Raw genomic sequence first — 21,366 nt, 5'->3', positions numbered from 1 at the left:
CTCTTGTGTCAGCTGGCAACAAAGACCCCAGGTTCAGCTCACTCACCTTCAAGTGAAAGCTGACAAGGCAGTCACACTTCAGATGTGATTCTTTTTCTTGCCTCTAGTGTAACAAGCAGGTCATGAGATGCTGGATTCTAAAGACTGGAAGAAAAGTGGAGCTCTTTGTTTGAAACCCAGCAGAAAAGATGTAGAAGTTGTAGTCTTGTCACTGTGAGAGCCTGCCAGTGCAGGAGCTGGATCATGTAGGCATGCCATGGCCTGGCACAGGGCTGCTGAAGGTCCAGGTGCCCTGGAACAAACATCATTTTCCTCTCCTCTCCTGCTGTTTATAATTTTGTGCTGTGCAGAGGTCCAGCTTGGAGTTGCAAAGTGAGTCAGGAGAGTTGCAGGCTCTCCAGCTGGGCTTGTAAATCCTGGGTGGTAAACGTTGCACTTGTCTGGGTGGGAAGCACACTCGAGAGGTTTTCATATACATACAAAAGAAATCCTGTTTTGGTCTGCTTCTGAACTGTCTGTGCCTGTGAGGAGAGGCTGAGGGAGCTGGGGGGGTGCAGCCTGCAGCAGAGGAGGCTCAGGGCAGAGCTGATTGCTGCCTGCAGCTGCCTGCAGGGAGGCTGTAGCCAGGTGGGGTTGGGCTCTGCTGCCAGGCAGCCAGGGACAGAACAACAGAACACAGCCTGAAGCTGTGGCAGGGCAGGTTGAGGCTGGGTGTGAGGAGGAAGTTGTTGTCAGAGAGAGTGATTGGCACTGGAATGGGCTGCCCAGGGAGGTGGTGGAGTGGCTGTGGCTGGAGGTGTTGAAGCCAAGCCTGGCTGGGGCACTTAGTGCCATGGTCTGGGTGGTTGGGTAGGGCTGGGTGCTAGGCTGGGCTGGGTGAGCCTGGAGCTCTCTGCCAGCCTGCTGGATTCAATGAGGAAAATAAGAAACAGTGCTGAAGTGTTGTTGTTATTTCTTGCTAAGCTCTTAAAGCCATCAGCTGTCCTGTAACCCTCTTCTAACACACTGTGCACTGCATTTCTGGAAGAGAAAGTGTTCTGGACAAAGTGTTGGATATCTCAGAGGTCTTAAATTTGGGTTTGATGCAATACCTCCACCCCACAGGGTTTGGTTCCTCATCGCAGGCAGGGGAAAAAAATGTAACAGGGATAGGGTTGCAGGCTTGCTGTAAGGAAACAAAGAAAGCAGCTGAGCACTGGGGACATTTTTATGTAATCAGGAGAGAAGGCAGAAAGTCTCTAACTCAAGCATTTGTTTCTGATTTCAGTTACTCTTGGAGAGTGTAGAATCATAGGATCAGAGTCATAGAATCAGCCAAAGTCGGAAGGCACCTCAGGGATCATCCAGTTCCAGCCTCTCTGCCGTGGGCAGGGGGATGGCAGGGAATGTATTGAAGCTTGAGGAGGGCAGATTGAGTCTGGAGATGAGGGAGAAGCTCACTCCTTTGAGGGTGCTGAGACACTGGCACAGGTTACCAAGGGATGTTGTGGATGTTCCCCTCCCTGGAGATGTTCAAGGCCAGGTCGGATGAGGCCTTGAGCAACCTGTTGTAGTGGGAGATGTCCCTGTCCGCAGCAGGGATGATCTTCAAGGTCTCTTGTGGCCCAAACCATTCTGTAGGTCTATGAATGTTTTTGTCTCTTTTGTGCTCTATCAAGGGTGTTTCTTTGAAGTTCACCAGACCTTGCTGAGCTCAGTTTCCTTCCCTGGCTGGCAAGAGTGAGTTATTCTCAGCTGCTGCTTGGAGCAGAGACACACACACACACTCTCTTTCTGCTTTACCTCCTAGTTCATTTCACATGTGACAGCACACTGTGGAATTTTAGAGTGTGAAAACACAGCTCCAGCTACATTTTTGGGCTGGGGATTTGGCACGGGTGGAGATTTTCATCGCGGCTTGGTTTGTTTTGGTTTGGGTTGGGGCTTTTTTTTTGTGCTGTTTTCCTCTTTCTGGCCATCTTGGCATGTTGCATACAGCATGTTGAGTGGTGGTCCCTTTTAATATCCTCCTTGTGCAGGGTCAGGTTTCCCAGCACTGTTGCTCATTCACTAGATCAATGCTCTTAATGAAAACAGCTTTGTTTTCTTTCCTGTAGCTATTACTTGTTAGACATACTCCCTCTCTTAACTCTTGCTTTTCTACAACTCTGTCTTTCTAATTTTGCTCAGCAGCTGCTCCCTTAGTCCTGGTGCCTGCAGTAGTGTGGGTAATTAATATTACAAGTTGCTGCCCTCTGGCTCTTTTGATGCCTGTAACTTGTTTACTGAGTTGCCATCTGTCTTGGGAATTGAAGCATTCCTCTGCCTGTGATGTGATTGATCGTCCCAGCCTGACGTCCAGAAGGAAGCCATGTGCAGGCTGACTACTTCATCCCTTACAGGACTGGTATATAAATCAGTTGATAAATTGATACCTACCTAAGGAATCTTTAATAGAAAGAGCTTGTGCTCAGTTCTCGAACTCAAGGCTTTTTGTTGCCCAGAAGTGGGACAGGCTGTGGATGGAGTCTACCTGGACTTCAGCAATGCCTTTGACACTGTCTGCCAAAAGAAGCTCCTAGCCAAGCTGGCAGCTCATGGTTTGGACAGATTCACTCTGTGCTGGATCAAGAACTGGCTGGATGGCAGAGCCCAGAGAGTGGCGGTGAATGGTGCCACATCCAGTTGGCTGCTGGCACCAGTGGTGTTCCCCAAGGATCAGTGCTGGGCCCAGTCCTGTTCAATATCTTTATTGATGATCTGGATGAGGGCATTGAGTCCAGCATCAGTAAGTTTGCAGATGACACCAAGCTAGGAGCAGTGTGGAGCTGCTGGAGGGTAGCAGAGCCCTGCAGAGGGACCTGGCCAGGCTGCATGAGTGGGCAGAGGCCAAGGGGATGAGAGTGAACAAGGCCAAGGGCAGGTTGTGCACTTTGGCCACAGCAAGCCCAAGCAGCACTGCAGGCTGGGGCCAGAGTGGCTGAGAGCAGGCAGGAGGAAAGGGACCTGGGGGTACTGGTAGATAGTAGGTGAAGATGAGCCAGCAGTGTGCCCAGGTGGCCAAGAGAGCCAATGGCATCCTGGCCTGCATCAGGAGCAGTGTGGCCAGCAGGACAAGGGAGGTTATTCTGCCCCTGTGCTCAGCACTGGTCAGGCCACACCTTGAGTGCTGTGTCCAGTTCTGGGCCCCTCAATTCCAGAGAGATGTGGAGGTGCTGGAAGGTGTTGAGAGCAGGGCAGCAAGGCTGGGGAGGGGCCTGGAGCACAGCCCTGTGAGGAGAGGCTGAGGGAGCTGGGGGGGTGCAGCCTGCAGCAGAGGAGGCTGAGGGCAGAGCTGATTGCTGCCTGCAGCTGCCTGCAGGGAGGCTGTAGCCAGGTGGGGTTGGGCTCTGCTGCCAGGCAAGCAGCAATAGAACAAGGGGACACAGTCTCAAGCTGTGCCAGGGCAGGTCTAGGCTGGATGTTAGGAGGAAGTTCTTGTCAGAGAGAGTGATTGGCACTGGAATGGGCTGCCCAGGGAGGTGGTGGAGTGGCTGTGGCTGGAGGTGTTGCAGCCAAGCCTGGCTGGGGCACTGAGTGCCATGGTCTGGATGGTTGGGCTGGGTGCTAGGTTGGACTGGATGAGCCTGGAGCTCTCTTCCAGCCTGGTTGATTCTATGATTCTGTGAGATGTCCTCAGCAGCTTGTGAGCAGCCTTCTTTGAGTGTCATCTCACACTACCAGTGCTCCCCTCTTTTCCTACCTTTCAGTTGGCAGCAGTAGGGCCTAAGTCCTGTTCCCTGTGGCCTAGCCCAGCTGAGTGGTTGGCCATCACTCCCCTTTGGCTTTTGGTTGAAATACCTGAGAATGGATAGAAAGAGGAAATTCTTTACACTGAGTATCATGAGACAATGGCCCAGGTTGCCCAGAGGGGTGGTAGATGCCCCCTCCGTTGGGCTGGGAGTAGGAGTAGCAGGAGATCCATAAACTTGGCTTGGGCAGGGGTTTTGTGCCCTTCCATCTGAACAGCTCTAGAGGAGGCCAGAGCAATGCTGGGAGGGCTCTGCTGGGAGGCCAGGCTGAGAGTTGGGCTTGTGCAGCCTGGAGGAGAAAAGGCTCTGTAGAGATCTTCTGGGGAGACATTTCAGAACATAAGAGGTGGGGACTGTAGGAGAGCTGGGGACAGACTTCTTGTCAGGGCCTGTTGTGACAGACCAAAGAGTGAAGGTTTGAACTGAGAGATGCAGAGTGAGGAGCAGGTTTGAACTGAGAGATGCAGAGTGAGGAGAGGGTTTGAACTGAGAGATGCAGAGTGAAGAGAGGGTTTGAACTGGGAGATGCAGAGTGAAGAGAGGGTTTGAACTGAGAGATGCAGAGTGAAGAGAGGGTTTGAACTGAGAGATGCAGAGTGAAGAGAGGGTTTGAACTGAGAGATGCAGAGTGAAGAGAGGGTTTGAACTGAGAGATGCAGAGTGAAGAGAGGGTTTGAACTGAGAGATGCAGAGTGAAGAGAGGGTTTGAACTGAGAGATGCAGAGTGAAGAGAGGGTTTGAACTGAGAGATGCAGAGTGAAGAGCAGGAAGATGTTTGACACTGAGGGTGGTGAGATGTTGTCCCATCCCTGGAACCATTGCGGGTGAGGTTGTCTGGGGCTGTGAGAAACCTGCTCTAGTTGCAGATGTCCCTGCTTGACTGCAGAGGAGTTGCAGTTGGCAGTCTTTCAAGGTCCCTTTCAGCCCAAACTGCTCTGTGTTTCCAGATTGTCCTCCTTCCTGGTACCTTGACAAGCCCAGGCTCGTGTTGCTCCAGCTTCTGAAGCCTGAAGCAGAGGTCTAGAAAGCATCTTGTCTGAAAACCCTTCTGCAGTCGCAGCTGGGTGATGACTACTGGGAATGTATCACTGTATCATAGGTGCCTGCAGCAGTACAGAGCAAAGTGAGGGACCAGCTGCTCCTCTGACTGGTGAGCCTGGTGCAATTCCACTGGGAGGTGGTCTGGAGTCACCACCTGCGTGACTCAAAGCTCCTTGGGAGCTGCCATGTACATACAAGTCCCTGGATGTGGCAGTGAGCTAATGAGGCTTCAAGAGGCAGGGAGAAACATTTTTGGTGTAAAACACTGTAGTTTTTATGTACAAAGTGGCTGAGAGCAGGCAGGTATGGAGGGCCCTGGGGGTGCTGTGAGAGAGCAGCTGCAGAGGAGGCAGCAGTGCCCAGGTGGGCAGCAGAGCCAGTGGCATCCTGGGCTGGCTCAGGAGCAGTGTGGGCAGCAGCACAAGGGAGGTTCTTGTGCCCACCCCTGTGCTCAGCACTGCTCAGGCCACCCCTGCAGTGCTGTGTCCAGCTCTGGGCTCCTGCATTGCAGAGAGCTGCTGAGGTGCTGGAAGGTGTTGAGAGCAGGGCAGCAAGGCTGGGGAGGGGCCTGGAGCAGAGCCCTGTGAGGAGAGGCTGAGGGAGCTGGGGGGGTGCAGCCTGCAGCAGAGGAGGCTCAGGGCAGAGCTGATTGCTGCCTGCAGCTGCCTGCAGGGAGGCTGTAGCCAGGTGGGGTTGGGCTCTGCTGCCAGGCAGCCAGGGACAGAAGCAGGGCACAGAGGCTGAAGCTGTGCCAGGGCAGGTCTAGGCTGGATGTTGTTAGGAAGCTCCTGGCAGAGAGAGTAATTGGCACTGGAATGGGCTGCCCAGGGAGGTGGTGGAGTGGCTGTGGCTGGAGGTGTTGCAGCCAAGCCTGGTTGGGGCACTGAGTGCCATGGTCTGGGTGATTGGCCAGGGCTGGGTGCTAGGCTGGGCTGGGTGAGCCTGGAGCTCTCTGCCAACCTGCTTGATTCTATGATTCTATGGCTTGTGTGTCATCTTTGGTTGGACTGGATGATCTCTTGAGATCCCTTCCAACCCCTAAATGTTCTGAGATCTTTGCTTCTCTGACAAGGTGGCTCTCGGTTACACAACCATAGAATGGCTTTAAGTTGGGAAGGACCTCAAGGCTCATCCAGTTCCAACACCCTCTGCCATAAGCAAGGACACCTCTCACTAAAACAGGTCACTCAAGGCCTCATCCAACCTTGTGTTGAACACCTCCAGGGAGGCTGTGGAGCACAGAAGCACCCAATGTGATCTCTGATCCTTGGTGGTGTTCCTCAGGGCTCACTGCTGGTCCTTGGTGGTGTTCCTCAGGGCTCACTGCTGGGACTGGTCCTCTTTAATATCTTACTATCAAGCATCTGCATCAGGAGATAAGAGCACCCTGGGTGAGTTTGCAAGCAGCATCAAGTTGGATGTGAGTGCTGAACTGCTTCAGGCTAGGGAGGCTCTGCAAAGGGATCTGGACAGGCTGGATCCAAGAGCCAAGGCTGTTGGAGTGAGGCCAAGTTCTTGGGTCCCACACTTGGGTCACAACAACCCCATGAATGCTTCCTGGTTTTGGGGAAGGGTGGCTGGAGACTGCTTAGCAGAAAAGGACCTCAGAGTGTTGGTCAGCAGTGTCTGAAGAGGAGGCCAAGGTGTGTTCAGGTGGCAGAGAAGAAGGCTACCAGCTCCTTGCTGTGTACAAGTCCCTGAAAGGAGCTTGCACCCGAGTGCATGTTGGTCTCTTCTCACAGGTAACAAGCAACAGGGTGAAAGAGAACGGCCTCAGGTTGTGCCAGGGGAGGTTTAGCTTGGACATGATGAGCAGTTCCTTTACTGATCTTGTTGGGAAATTGTCCTGGTCGGGCCCTGACCCAGGCTGCACAGGTCAGTGGTGGAGTGCCCATCCCTGGAGGGGTTTTGGAGCCGTGCAGATGTGGCCCTGAGGGATGTGGTTTAGTGGTGGACTTCACAGGCAGAATTAATGACTGAATGTGGTGATCTTAAAAGCCTCTTCCCAGCAAAACGATTCTGTGACTTAATCATTTAACCTGCTCTCTTCTTTGGAGTCTGTCATCTGTTTCCAAACCTGCTATGAGCTGGAGCTGCAGTCTGAGCTTGTGCAGGCTGCGCCCATCTCTTGATGCATCCATTTTTGTTAGCTCCGTGGCAGGTATCCACTCTGCCACACAGGAACCCTCATCTTGCTGCCTGATTAACCCAAGTGCCTGTGCTAGTACTAACAGGGAGCTGTTGAAGCTGTTGGTGGATGGTCTTAGCCCTGTCTTCAGGAGAGATGCTGTGCTTCATGGGGAGGTGTCTCTCTGCTTACCCTCGGAGAGGCAGATGAAAGCTTGCTTTCCACAAAGCCTGTTTGATCATTTATTACCCAAGTGTGGGCTACCCCTTTAAAAAGAAACACTAACTGGATTTGCAGGCAGTACTTTTACAGCCTTCATTCCTAAAATCAAAGTGGTTTGGGGAGGGGGGCGAGTGGGGTGTGACAAATAGCTGCCTGAGGACATTGATTCGGGGTTTTGTGTGGGTCAGCACCTTCTGCAAGTGCAGAGCAATGACTTGATTCATCTTTCTTGCATCAACCTGACAGCAGCCAGTTGGGGGGGGAACCCACATAAAAAGAAAAGAGAAGTTGTCAGGAGTTGAAACTTCCCAGCCCATGAATTAAACCGAAGTGTGAGCTGAGTTAATTGATCCTAAGTGTAAGGTGATAGTAACCAGGGTCAGCCCATCAACTCAGCAGACAACAAGCAGTATTTCATAGGGCTTTAATAACCCAGGGACCTGTCCAAAAATGCTCTGGTCTTGATTTTCATGCTTGAGGAGGTTTAAGCATTAAGCAGTTCACACTAAGGTTTTGCTGTCTGAAATGTCCCTGTGCTTTTGGGTCCATCCAACGTTGGAGGCTCTGCAAACCCTTTGTTTACCTTAGCTGCAGGAGTTCTTGCTTGCCAGTTGGAAGCCTGTGGCAACCTAGGGTTGTGAAGTAAGGGTTGTGCCAGCTTCACAGGCTCTACCTTTGCAGCTGTGTCCACACACAACGGTTGCAAGCTTATAGAAAACAAACCCTTGTGCAGATCACCTGCTGTAGTGTGCCATCTCCTGAGGGTCTGCAAGGGCTTTGCCTGCCTTTGCTTTCTGAAGTGAGGAGTGAGCCATGGCTCTATTAGCAGCATAGAATCACAGAACCAGTCAGGGTCAGAAGGCACCACAAGGATCAGCCAGTCCCAGCCCCCCTGCCATGCCCAGGGACACCCTACCCTAGAGCAGGCTGCACACAGCCTCAGCCAGCCTGGCCTCAACCCCCTCCAGCCATGGGGCCTCAACCCCCTCCCTGGGCAACCCATCCCAGCCTCTCACCACTCTCATCACCAACAACTTCCTCCTCACCTCCAGCCTCACTCTCCCCACCTTCAGCGTTGCTCCATCCCCCCCACTCCTGGCACTATTCTGGATCAGCATCCAGGCTGATGTCAGTAATTATCCTGTGGCCTTCTTACCTGGTGTCAGCGTGTGACAAAGAGGAGTGGTCAGAGGGCTAAGGACTGTAGCACAGGATTGCCTTTCATCAGATGGCACCAAAGCTGCTGAAAAGATGCGTTCCTGAGAGCTGAGGCTCTCACCTTCCTGCAGGCAACCTCTGGGGGCCAATCTTGAGATCTACACTTAGCCCACGGCTGCTCTGAGGCTGAGCTGGAGGATGCCAGCTTTGGTTGGGGCTGCACATCAGCCCTGCCAAGAGATGACTTAGTGTGAGTTCAGCTTCGCCCTGCTTGTCGCCCTCAGTGCTGATGCCTTCCAACTGGGTTTGTGTGTCTGAAGAGCTGCAGAAGGTTCTCAGCTTTGGTCACATAGCAGGGAAGGAGAACAAGATGGTATTGGTTTATAGATACAAGAATTAAGTGGTATATTGCTGGGCTGATCCCCAGCAGTATGGGCTGCAGGGGCAGGGAGGGGATTCTGCCCCTCTGCTGTGCTCTGCTGAGACCCCCCACCCCCTGCAGTGCTGGGGCAGCTCTGGAGTGCACAGCACAGGTAGGGACCTGTTAAAGCAGGGCTGGAAGGGCTCTTCTGGGAGAACTGGGCTTGGGCAGGCTGCAGAGGAGAAGGCTGCAGAGAGAGCTTCTGGTGGCCTGGCAGTGCTGCAAGGGGCCAGGAGAAAGCTGGGGACAGAGCTTCGGGCAGGACCTGTTGTGCCAGGCCAAGGGCTGAGGGTTTGGAGTGAAAGAGGAAGGTGGAGAGTGAGAGTGGAGAGAGCCTGTGCCAGGCTGCCCAGAGAGCTGGGAGCTGCCCCATGGCTGGCAGCACTGCAGGGGAGGTTGTTTTGGGGCTGTGAGCAGCCTGCTCTGGGTGCAGATGTCCCTGCTGAGTGCAGGAGGTTGCAGCCTGCTCTGGGTGCAGATGTCCCTGCTGAGTGCAGGAGGTTGCAGCCTGCTCTGGGTGCAGATGTCCCTGCTGAGTGCAGGAGGTTGCAGCCTGCTCTGGGTGCAGATGTCCCTGCTGAGTGCAGGAGGTTGCAGCCTGCTCTGGGTGCAGATGTCCCTGCTGAGTGCAGGAGGTTGCATTCTGCTCTGGGTGCAGATGTCCCTGCTGAGTGCAGGAGGTTGCAGCCTGCTCTGGGTGCAGATGTCCCTGCTGAGTGCAGGAGGTTGCATTCTGCTCTGGGTGCAGATGTCCCTGCTGAGTGCAGGAGGTTGCAGCCTGCTCTGAGTGCAGATGTCCCTGCTGAGTGCAGGAGGTTGCATCCTGCTCTGGGTACAGATGTCCCTGCTGAGTGCAGGGGGGTTGCAGCCTGCCCTGGGTGCAGATGTCCCTGCTGAGTGCAGGGGGGTTGCAGCCTGCCCTGGGTGCAGATGTCCCTGCTGAGTGCAGGGGGGTTGCAGCCTGCCCTGGGTGCAGATGTCTTGTTGCATGTTTACCACCATAAATCCCAGGCTCTTATTTAGCTGAAAACACCCTGGAAAAGAGTTTTCTTTCCCCAGAGCCCTGTGCACCTGGGGAAGCAAGGTTCAACAGGCAGGATGAGAAGAAGGTTTGGGTTCCCTTCCTGTATCTGCCTGAATTCCAGTTCCACAACACTTGTCTGAAGCCAAGTGGGTATGAAATGTGTGTCCCAGCTGTGACAGGCTGTGTTTTGCTGAGGCTGGTGCTGAGAAGAATGAGGAACCCCCTTGCTCTGGGGTAATTGTTTGGAGACAACAAAGCGACCAGTGGATCTTCACCTGTAAATCAGTCCTTGTCCCCTCCCCAGCCTGTGGAGCTGAGGTGAATTCAGCAGGTTTCATTCCCTGGCTGTGCAGAGGAGGAGTCTGAGTGGTTCTTGGCTAGATGGCACCAGGTTCCTGCTGAGGTCTCTGGGCTCTTCCAGCTGCTTTGGGGAGTTTCTCTGGCAGAGTAAATAGCTTGAAACAGGGTTTTGTGATGAGGATAGAGTGGAAAAGAGTGAAGGCTGAGCTGGAGATCACCTTGTGATGGGTGAGGACTGCTGTGCTAGTGACCTCTCCCTTCAAGGGGAACAGAAATCACCTGTCTTCCCACCAGCTTATTTAACCAAGCAACTGTCTGATCACTTAATGCTGGCAGGGCTCTGCTGGGAGGCCAGGCTGAGAGAATTGGAGTTGTTCAGCCTGGAGAGGGGAAGGCTCCAGGGAGACCTCCTGGTGGCCTTTCAGGACTTAAAGTGGGTCTGGAAGTTAGTAGTGTACGAAGCAAACCATTCCTTCAGAGCTACTCTGAAGTTGCTTGGGGAGTATGATGTTTGTAGCCTGTTTCAGAATGTTTAGTCAAGCAACCCTCTTGAGGGGAAAGAACAGGGTGGAGGCTTGAGCAGGAGGATACAAATCATCCATCACGGGATGAACGCTGCCTGCAGGGCTCGGTGTGGACTTGGCTCCTCATCAGCTGGCCAGGGCAGGCAGGTAGACTATCTCTGCCTAAATGAAACCAAAACTAAAGGGCTCTGCTCTGTCTGTGTCAGCCTGTCCCTAGGAGTGAATGTGCTGCTTAGGAATGCTCATACTCCACACAACTCCCTGCAAGGAGCTTTGGAATGAGCTGGGATTGGTCTCTTCTTCCAGGAGTAGGCGAAGAGGATGAGAGGAAGCAGCCTCCTGTTGCCCAGGAGTGCTTATGCTTCACACAACTCCCTGCAAGGAGCTTTGGAATGAGCTGGAGTTGGTCTCTTCTTCCAGGAGTAGGTGAAGAGGATGAGAGGAAGCAGCCTCCTGTTGCCCAGGAGTGCTCATGCTTCACACAACTCCCTGCAAGGAGCCTTGGAATGAGCTGGGGTTGGTCTCTTCTCCCAGGAGTAGGTGAAGAGGATGAGAGGAAGCAGCCTCCTGTTGCCCAGGAGTGCTCATGCTTCACACAACTCCCTGCAAGGAGCTTTGGAATGAGCTGGAGTTGGTCTCTTCTTCCAGGAGTAGGTGAAGAGGATGAGAGGAAGCAGCCTCCTGCTGCCCAGGAGTGCTCATGCTTCACACAACTCCCTGCAAGTAGCTTTGGAATGAGCTGGGGTTGGTCTCTTCTCCATGTAATAGGTGAAGAGGATGAGAGGAAGCAGCCTCCTGTTCCCTTGGGTGGGAGAAGTTTAGGTTGGATATTAGAAGAAGCTTTTTCCCTGAGAGGATTCTCAAACACTGGCACAGGCTGCCCAGGGGAGGAGGTGGCTGAATGCCCATCCCTGAAGGGGTTTTGAAGAGGCAGAGATGTGGTGCTGATGGCCATGGTTTAGCCCCAGCCTTGGTAGAGTCAGAGAGTGGTTGGAGTTGATGATCTTGAAAGGACTTTTCCAACCAAAGCAATTGCATCGTTCTGCTGCTGTGGAGAAGCTCACGTTGAAAAGACTGCCAGTGTCATGCCAAAACTGAAATGGCTTTTAGAGGTTTGGTTGAACAGAGCTTCCAGTCTCAAAGTCCACTCCTCAGGCTCCAGCTCTGTACTTCCAAGTGTTAGAATCAGTGATCTGGTGATGTGTTGCACAAGTGAGGGACACTGGTTTGCTGGGTTTGGGTTGGGTTTGCTCTTTAGTTGGTTTGGGTTGTTTGTTTTTCCCCTTTGTATTTCTGTGTTTAAGCTCAGGAGATGAAGAAACTTCTTGATTCATCCTCTGGCCTCATGACTTCATAGCTGGCCGACCTTGTGTCCTGGTGGGTGATGGGGAGAGAGAGAGGGGAGGGGGTCAGCTGTGCTTCCTGTCCTCACCTCAGCAGTGACTAATGGAGGAGGGTGGGAAGGCAGAGCAAAAGCAAACAGCTCCTGCTGCCGGAGGAATACAATGGACTGCTGACCTTGTGGGGTTTGCCCTCCTTCTCTCTGGTGGGGCTTCCCTGTGCTCCTAGCAGATAAAACCCAGTGGGTATTGACTGGCTGACTCGCCCAGGAGCGTTGGCTCTCAGATGCGGTGCCTTTCCTCTGTGCAGTCAGGGCTGGAGGCAGTCTTTGAGCGCTGACCTCGGCGCTCTGTGGAGTCAGCTTCTCTTTGAAGCCAGCTTTCTGCTGGTTAGCACTCTGGCTCTGCCTCTGCAGAGGGGCTCAGGCAACGTTTGGCCTCTGCTTTCTAGGTTTTGTGGCTCTGCCCTGCCTGGTGCCTGTGCCGTTCTGCAGCCCCAGGAAGAAAGGCAGGAGGCTTTTCTTCACAGGAGTGCTTCACAAATGTGGCTCTGATGAAGTGACCCCTGGGAGTGTACAGCCAGAGTGGGGCAGGATGCTGAAGCTGCAGACACTTGAGCTGAGTTTCTAGAAGGTCAGGAAGATGTTTAGAACAAGCTACACAAGTTGTTAAGGCAGCTGTTGGACAAAGAAAGGAGAGGAGCTTGGTGACAGATCTGCAGAACAGGTCTGGTGTAGGAGCCTCTGAGGGAACTGGGGTGCTTTAGTCTGGAGAAAAGGAGCCTCAGGGGACATCACCTCCCTCTGGAATTCCCTGAAAGGAGGTTGGAGCCAGGTAGGAGTTGGTCTCTTCTCCCAGTATCAAGGACAAGAGGAAGTGGTTGAAGTTGCAGCCAGAGGAGGTTTAGCTTGGACGTCAGAAGAAACTTCTTCACTGAAAGGGTTCTCAAAACACTGCAGCAGGCTCCCCAGGGAAGGAGGGAGTTCAATCCCCATCCCTGAAGGTGTTTCAGATGTGGTGCTGAGGGACTCTGTCCAGCACCAGCCTTGGTAGAAATAGACATTAGTTGGACTCAATGACCTTAAAGCTCTTTTCCAACCAGAATGGTTCTGATTCTGTCTAGATGCTCCTAGGATTACTTTTTAAGTGCTGCCTCTGTAAATTCTAGCAAACAAAGGGCTGTAGAATGGGTCAAATTCTGCCACATGCAGCTGGCACTGGTGCTGTACCCCAAGGGTCAGTGCTGGGCACAGTCCTGGTCAGTGTCTTCAGTGATGCTCTAGAGCAGGGCATTGAGTCCAGCAGCAGTGAGTGTGCAGCTGGCACCAAGCTAGGAGCAGTGTGGAGCTGCTGGAGGGTAGCAGAGCCCTGCAGAGGGACCTGGCCAGGCTGCATGGGTGGGCAGAGGCCAAGGGCAGGTTGTGCACTTTGGCCACAGCAAGGCCAAGCAGCACTGCAGGCTGGGGCCAGAGTGGCTGAGAGCAGGCAGGCAGAGAGGGCCCTGGGGGTGCTGTGAGAGAGCAGCTGCAGAGGAGGCAGCAGTGCCCAGGTGGGCAGCAGAGCCAGTGGCATCCTGGGCTGGCTCAGGAGCAGTGTGGGCAGCAGGACAAGGGAGGTTCTTGTGCCCACCCCTGTGCTCAGCACTGCTCAGGCCACCCCTGCAGTGCTGTGTCCAGCTCTGGGCTCCTGCATTGCAGAGAGCTGCTGAGGTGCTGGAAGGTGTTGAGAGCAGGGCAGCAAGGCTGGGGAGGGGCCTGGAGCACAGCCCTGTGAGGAGAGGCTGAGGGAGCTGGGGGGGTGCAGCCTGCAGCAGAGGAGGCTGAGGGCAGAGCTGATTGCTGCCTGCAGCTGCCTGCAGGGAGGCTGTAGCCAGGTGGGGTTGGGCTCTGCTGCCAGACAGCCAGCAACAGAACAAGGGGACACATCCTCCAGCTGTGGCAGGGCAGGTCTAGGCTGGATGTGAGGAGGAAGTTGTTGTCAGAGAGAGTGATTGGCATTGGAATGGGCTGCCCAGGGAGGTGGTGGAGTAGCTGTGGCTGGAGGTGTTGCAGCCAAGCCTGGCTGGGGCACTGAGTGCCATGGTCTGGGTGGCTGGGCAGGGCTGGGTGCTAGGTTGGGCTGGATGAGCTTGGAGCTCTCTGCCAACCTGCTTGATTCTATTCTAAATTAAGGCAATTTGGCTAAAATGGAGAAGAATTGATAGGCATCAGAGAGAGACTGACTTTGATTTTAAGCATTCCAGTGAAGGAGATGTGGTGGTGTAGTGGCCACGCTGGTGTGTTGGGTTGATGGTGATCTCAGAGGTCTTTTCCAACCCAAATGGCTCTGTGAGTCTATGAAACAGCAATAAATGGGGAAGAACTGATGCACATCAGAAGGCTGGCTTTGGTTTGAGGTGTTCAGTAAAGGAGGTGTGATGTGCCTGAGAACCTCAGCAGCACCATTTGAGGGATCTTGTTGGCCAGAGCCCATCCTGTTTTCTGAACAAAGGGTGGGAAGTTGAGCAGCTGAGGAGGTCTGCTTACAAGGAGAAGTGGACACAGACATGGAGGAATAAGGGCCTCTTAGCTTTACACTCCCTCCTTCTTCGTGCAGACCTGCCCCTGCCCCCCTCCTTCCCTTGCCAGCAGCTCTCCCGTGTGTGTTCTGGAGGAGGTAGGGCCTCGGAGTGTTCCTGATGAGCTGTTGAAGATAATGAACTTCCTCTCCAGCTGTCTTGGAAACAAAGAGCTGTTGTGTTCTGCCTTTGTCCTTACTGGGTGCAGGAGCCCTGCAAGAAGCAGCTCTTCCTTCCCTCTGTTCCAACCCACATTTGCATATTTGCTATTTTGTTATTATTAGGATGAAACTCATCTTGGAGTGGCTTTGTAATTGTCAGACTGTTATCACTAGTGGTACCCTGGGTGCAAAGGGCTGACAGAGCACCATTTCAAGAGGCTTGTTTCCTCTACTCAGCTACTGATGAGATGCTTAACGAGGAAAGCAGGAGCAGATTTCAGTCTGCAAGTGAAATGCTGCTCCAAAGCCTTCGTCTGCAGCTGTTGCTTGCAGTGGTTTCCAGGTGAGGTTTGAGGAAAGTGCCATTCAGTGCAATGTGCTTCTGAGTTGGGTTTAATGCAGGTGGAATCCAGTGAGGGCTGGATCCAGGAGGCCTTTCACACCGTGACAGTGGTTGCAAGAGGACCTCTGAAGACCAAATCCAAGGCATCTAGAGAAGGTCACACAGGAACACATCCAGTTGGGGTTGGAATCTCTCCGGAGAAGGAGACACCACCACCAGTCTGGGCAGCCTGCTCCAGGGCTCCAGCACCCTTACCTTAAGGAAGTTCCTCCTCACCTACAGGTGGAGCTTCCCGTGTGCCAGTTTGTGCCCTGTGCCCCTTGTCCTGGCACTGGGCACCACTCAAAAAAGCCTAGCCCCACCCCTCTGATACCCACTCTTGAAGTATTGATCAGCATTGATGAGATTCCCCTCAGGGTGTTCTCCTGCAGCCCCAACAGCCCCAAACTCTCTCAGCCTTTCCTCACAGAGCTGTTCCAGTGCCCTCAGCATCTTGGTAGCCCTTTGCTGTCCTTCAGGCAGCTCCTGCCCTCCTTGAACTGGGCACAGAGCTGCAGAGGTGGCCTCAGCATCTTGGTAGCCCTTTGCTGTGCCCTCTCCAGTCAGTTCCTGCCCTCCTTGAACTGGGCACAGAGCTGCAGAGGTGGCCTCAGCATCTTGGTAGCCCTTTGCTGTGCCCTCTCCAGTCAGTTCCTGCCCTCCTTGAACTGGGCACAGAGCTGCAGAAGTGGCCTCAGCATCTTGGTAGCCCTTTGCTGTGCCCTCTCCAGTCAGTTCCTGCCCTCCTTGAACTGGGCACAGCGCTGCAGAGGTGGCCTCAGCATCTTGGTAGCCCTTTGCTGTGCCCTCTCCAGTCAGTTCCTGCCCTCCTTGAACTGGGCACAGCGCTGCAGAGGTGGCCTCAGCATCTTGGTAGCCCTTTGCTGTGCCCTCTCCAGTCAGTTCCTGCCCTCCTTGAACTGGGCACAGCGCTGCAGAGGTGGCCTCAGCATCTTGGTAGCCCTTTGCTGTGCCCTCTCCAGTCAGTTCCTGCCCTCCTTGAACTGGGCACAGCGCTGCAGAAGTGGCCTCAGCATCTTGGTAGCCCTTTGCTGTGCCCTCTCCAGTCAGTTCCTGCCCTCCTTGAACTGGGCACAGCGCTGCAGAGGTGGCCTCAGCATCTTGGTAGCCCTTTGCTGTGCCCTCTCCAGTCAGTTCCTGCCCTCCTTGAACTGGGCACAGCGCTGCAGAGGTGGCCTCAGCATCTTGGTAGCCCTTTGCTGTGCCCTCTCCAGTCAGTTCCTGCACTCCTTGAACTGGGCACAGAGCTGCAGAGGTGGCCTCAGCATCTTGGTAGCCCTTTGCTGTGCCCTCTCCAGTCAGTTCCTGCCCTCCTTGAACTGGGCACAGCGCTGCAGAGGTGGCCTCAGCATCTTGGTAGCCCTTTGCTGTGCCCTCTCCAGTCAGTTCCTGCCCTCCTTGAACTGGGCACAGAGCTGCAGAGGTGGCCTCAGCATCTTGGTAGCCCTTTGCTGTGCCCTCTCCAGTCAGTTCCTGCCCTCCTTGAACTGGGCACAGAGCTGCAGAGTTGGCCTCACCAAATCATATCAGATGAGGAGGAAAACCTCCCTTGGCCTGCTAGCTACACTCTTCTTGATGCACCCCAGGAGACCTCTGGCCTCCTTGGCCATGAGGGCACATTGCTAGTTCATGATGAACTCATTGCCCACCAGCACTCCCAGATCCTCTTCCCTCTTTTTTTTCATGTCACAGGCCTGCTGGTGTCTCTTCATTCCACACTCCTGCATTTCTGGTCCTGAGGTGGGTAAAAGGTGCTTCTGGATGCCAGAATGCCTTAAACATCTTAGGAAGGAGCTTCCTGCAACTCTGTCATAGAATCATAAAACTGTTGAAGCTGGGGAGGGGCCTGGAGCACAGCCCTGTGAGGAGAGGCTGAGGGAGCTGGGGGTGTGCAGCCTGCAGCAGAGGAGGCTCAGGGCAGAGCTGATTGCTGCCTGCAGCTGCCTGCAGGGAGGCTGTAGCCAGGTAGGGTTGGGCTCTGCTGCCAGGCAGCCAGGGACAGAAGAAGGGGACAGAGGCTCAAGCTGTAGCAGGGCAGGTCTAGGCTGGATGTTAGGAGGAAGTTGTTGTCAGAGAGAGTGATTGGCATTGGAATGGGCTGCCCTGGGAGGTGGTGGAGTGGCTGTGGCTGGAGGTGTTGCAGCCAAGCCTGGCTGGGGCACTGAGTGCCATGGTCTGGTTGGCTGGGCAGGGCTGGGTGCTAGGTTGGACTGGATGAGCCTGGAGGTCTCTCCCAGCCTGGCTGATTTCTATGATCCTGTGTTTCAGTTAGGAAGGCCCTTTAAGATCATCCAGTCCAACCACTGCCTGTTGCTGCCAAGGCTGCTGCTAATCCGTGCCCCTCAGCACCGCATCTCTGCCTCTTTGAAACACCTCCAGGATGAGGATTCAACCACCTCCCTGGAAAGCTTCTTCCAGTGTTTGAGAACCCTTTCAGTGAAGAAGTTTCTTTCAGTGCCCTCAAACCAGCTCAAACCTCTCTTGGTGCAATTTCAGGCTGTTTTCTGTTGTCCTGTCACTTGCTAATAGGAGCAGAGCTCAATGCCCATCTCTCACTGCAGTCTTCCTTCAGGGAGCTGTGGAGAGCCAGGTCTCCCCTCAGTTTCCTCTTCTCTACACCAAGCACCCCCAGCTCCCTCAGCTGCTCCTCCCCAGCCCTCTTCTCCAGACCCTTCTCCACCTTTCTTGCCCTTCTCTGGCCCTGCTCCAGCCCCCCAGCTTGAATTGAGAAGCCCAAAACTGAACCCGGTGCTCAAGGTGCAGCCTCCCCAGTGCCTGGCTGCTGCTGCCTACACCATTGCTAACCCAGGCCAGGCTGCTGGTGCCCTTCTTGCCCAGCTGGGCACACCCTGGCTCATCTTCAGCTGCTGTCACCCAGCGCCAACAGCTCCTTTTTCTGCTGGGCAGATTCCAGCCACTCTGCCCCGTGCCTGGAGCGTTGCAGGGTGTGTTTGTGACCCAGCACTTGGCCTTGTTCAGTCTCTTACAATTGGCCTCATGACCTTTGTGCTTCCCTCCCAGGCTGTCTTGTCTTGGTTAAGGAGGTAAATCCCAGCTGAGCACCTAACGTGCCCCATTTGCATGCAGCAAGCTGATGGAGCTCCTGCTTGACAGTTGAAGGAGCAGCTCCTTCATCCCACAGAGAGGAACAAGGTTTAAACAACACTTGTCAATAACAGGAAGCAAATGGGGAGTTCTCAGCAGATCAATAACTTCATCTGTGAGCCTGCACAGACCTTTCTATCAACTGTAAATGTTTAATTTGCTCTGGGGTCACACCTGTCAGCAAAGGGCTGCTGTGTCAGCACCACGTGAGTGTGAGAAGCCTTGCTCCTTTCCTCGAAGAAGAGGAAAAGTCACTGCAGCATTCCCCAAGGATCAGTGCTGGGCCCAGTCCTGATCAGATTCTTTATTGATGATCTGGAGCAGGGCATTGAGTCCAGCAGCAGTGAGTGTGCAGCTGGCACCAAGCTAGGAGCAGTGTGGAGCTGCTGGAGGGGAGCAGAGCCCTGCAGAGGGACCTGGCCAGGCTGCATGGGTGGGCAGAGGCCAAGGGCAGGTTGTGCACTTTGGCCACAGCAAGGCCAAGCAGCACTGCAGGCTGGGGCCAGAGTGGCTGAGAGCAGGCAGGCAGAGAGGGCCCTGGGGGTGCTGTGAGAGAGCAGCTGCAGAGGAGGCAGCAGTGCCCAGGTGGGCAGCAGAGCCAGTGGCAGCCTGGGCTGGCTCAGGAGCAGTGTGGGCAGCAGCACAAGGGAGGTTCTTGTGCCCACCCCTGTGCTCAGCACTGCTCAGGCCACCCCTGCAGTGCTGTGTCCAGCTCTGGGCTCCTGCATTGCAGAGAGCTGCTGAGGTGCTGGAAGGTGTTGAGAGCAGGGCAGCAAGGCTGGGGAGGGGCCTGGAGCACAGCCCTGTGAGGAGAGGCTGAGGGAGCTGGGGGGGTGCAGCCTGCAGCAGAGGAGGCTCAGGGCAGAGCTCATTGCTGTCTACAACTACCTGACGGGAGGCTGTAGCCAGGTGGGGGGTGGCCAGACAACCAGCAACAGAACAAGGGGACACAGCCTCAAGCTGTGCCAGGGCAGGTCTAGGCTGGATGTTGTTAGGAAGTTCCTGGCAGAGAGAGTGATTGGCACTGGAATGGGCTGCCCAGGGAGGTGGTGGAGTGGCTGTGCCTGGAGGTGTTGCAGCCAAGCCTGGCTGGGGCACTGAGTGCCATGGTCTGGTTGGTTGGCCAGGGCTGGGTGCTAGGTTGGACTGGATGAGCTTGGAGGTCTCTTCCATCCTGGTTGATTCTGTGATTCTAACGTGGCATGTAGGCCTCACAGCAGCAGCCAAGAGGGTTCTGGAAGCCCTCAGGCAGCTTCAAGTAGATGTTTCTTTGCTGTGGCTTCCGAAGCTGGGGGCGTTTGCCTAAACCCAGGTGTGCTTCCTTCCACACAGGCTGCAAAATCAAAGCACTAAGGGCCAAGACCAATACTTACATCAAGACCCCCGTCCGCGGAGAGGAGCCCATCTTCGTCGTCACGGGGCGCAAGGAGGACGTAGCCATGGCCAAAAGGGAGATCCTCTCAGCTGCTGAGCACTTCTCCATGATCCGAGCCTCGCGCAACAAGAACGGGGCTGTCCTGGGGGGTTTGCCGTACGCCCCCAACCTGCCGGGGCAGACCACGGTCCAAGTCAGGGTGCCTTACCGCGTCGTGGGGCTGGTGGTGGGGCCGAAAGGAGCCACCATCAAGAGGATCCAGCAGCAGACCCATACCTACATCGTGACTCCCAGCAGGGACAAGGAGCCCATCTTCGAGGTGACGGGGATGCCCGAGAACGTGGACCGGGCGCGCGAGGAGATCGAGATGCACATCGCCATGCGCACCGGCAGCTACGTGGAGCTCAACGAGGAGAACGACTTCCACTACAACGGCACCGACGTCAGCTTTGAGGCAGGCGCCCTGGGCTCCGCCTGGTTCGCTTCCAACCCCCTCCCTCCCGGCCGCGCCAGGATGATCTCCAACTACAGGAACGACAGCTCCAGCTCCCTGGGCAGCGGCTCCACCGACTCCTACTTCGGAAGCAATAGGTTGGCCGACTTCAGCCCCACCAGTCCCTTTGGCGCGGGCAACTTCTGGTTCGGAGAGTCGCTGCCGGCGGTGGGAGCGGAAGACTTTGGGGTCGACTCTCCCGCCTACGACTCCCTGCCTGCGCCTGCCCAAACCATCTGGACCCCTTTCGAACCTGTCAACCACCTCTCCGGCTTGGGCAGCGACCCCGCCAGCGGCGCCAAGCCGCAGCGCCGCGGGAGCCACCCCTCCACCCCCCGCGTTTCGCCCATCTTCCTGGAGAGCCTGGATCACCCTCTGGCCAGGAGGGCCAGGAGCGACCCGGCCAGCAGCAGCAGCAGCGCTCACCAAGCCGGCCTTCCCATCTACATCCCTGCCTTCTCCAACGGTACCAACAGCTACTCCTCTTCCAACGGCGGCTCCACCTCCAGCTCTCCCCCGGAGTCCAGGCGCAAGCACGACTGCGTCATCTGCTTCGAGAGCGAGGTGATCGCCGCCCTGGTGCCCTGCGGCCACAACCTCTTCTGCATGGAGTGTGCCAACAAAATCTGCCAGAAGGAGGCGCCCTCCTGCCCCGTCTGCCAGACGGCTGTTACTCAGGCGATCCAGATCCACTCTTAAGCAGGTAACCGAACCACCTGTCCACAGCTACTCCTTTTGGAACCCCCCGAAGGGCGCCGAGCCACCGCCGCCCCCTCGGAGCCTACCTTCCTCATCAGCCTTCACCTGGGATTAGGCCGAAGTCGTCTCATCGAAGCCGAAAAGGTAAACACTACACAACCACGCGGAGGTCCTCGTCCGGTCCGATGCGAGCAGCTGAGTGCCTGCGAAGCCACAGCCGAGGGGACAGCTCCCATCGACGGCAGGAGGGCAACAAACCCCACAGCACACAAACCAACCTCAACGCTGACAGCCTTGCTTCAAGGAGGATCTCCCAAACAAGCCTCGGGGAAGCCTTTGCCTGCAGGAGATCCCTCTGGGTTGTTGTGGTTGGGTTTTTGGTTAAGGTTTTTTTTGGGGGGGGGGGGAGGAGTTCAGTTGTTGTTTGTTGTTATTGTTGTTGGGGGGGGTTTGTTTTTATTTTTTGAGGGGTAGGGTTTTATGTTTAGGGTTTGGTGTTTTTTGGGGTTGTTGGTTTTTTTTTTGGGGGGGGGGGTTGTTTGGTTGTTGGGATTGGGTTTTTTTTTTTGGTGATCACCCTGCAGAAGGGTTTTGTGGCATTATCAAGGATATATCAAACCACACTTCCGACGCTGCCTTCTTTAC

The 21,366-nt window shown here is 55.0% G+C and overlaps 1 protein-coding gene across 1 annotated transcript in view; it reads left to right on the top strand.

Moving 5' to 3' along the window:
• MEX3C (mex-3 RNA binding family member C) overlaps positions 1-21,124 on the top strand; it is a 28,493-nt gene extending 7,369 nt beyond the window's left edge. The window contains exon 2 of the mRNA XM_064140352.1: positions 19,487-21,124. Coding sequence (XP_063996422.1) covers positions 19,487-20,721 — 1,235 coding nt within the window. The 3' untranslated portion in view covers positions 20,722-21,124. The remainder of the gene's footprint in view (positions 1-19,486) is intronic.
• Positions 21,125-21,366: the final 242 nt, after the last annotated feature.

Source organism: Pogoniulus pusillus, chromosome Z (genome assembly GCF_015220805.1).
Source record: "Pogoniulus pusillus isolate bPogPus1 chromosome Z, bPogPus1.pri, whole genome shotgun sequence".
NCBI classification, from domain to species: domain Eukaryota; kingdom Metazoa; phylum Chordata; class Aves; order Piciformes; family Lybiidae; genus Pogoniulus; species Pogoniulus pusillus.
This window is presented reverse-complemented; position numbering and strand designations above follow the sequence as displayed.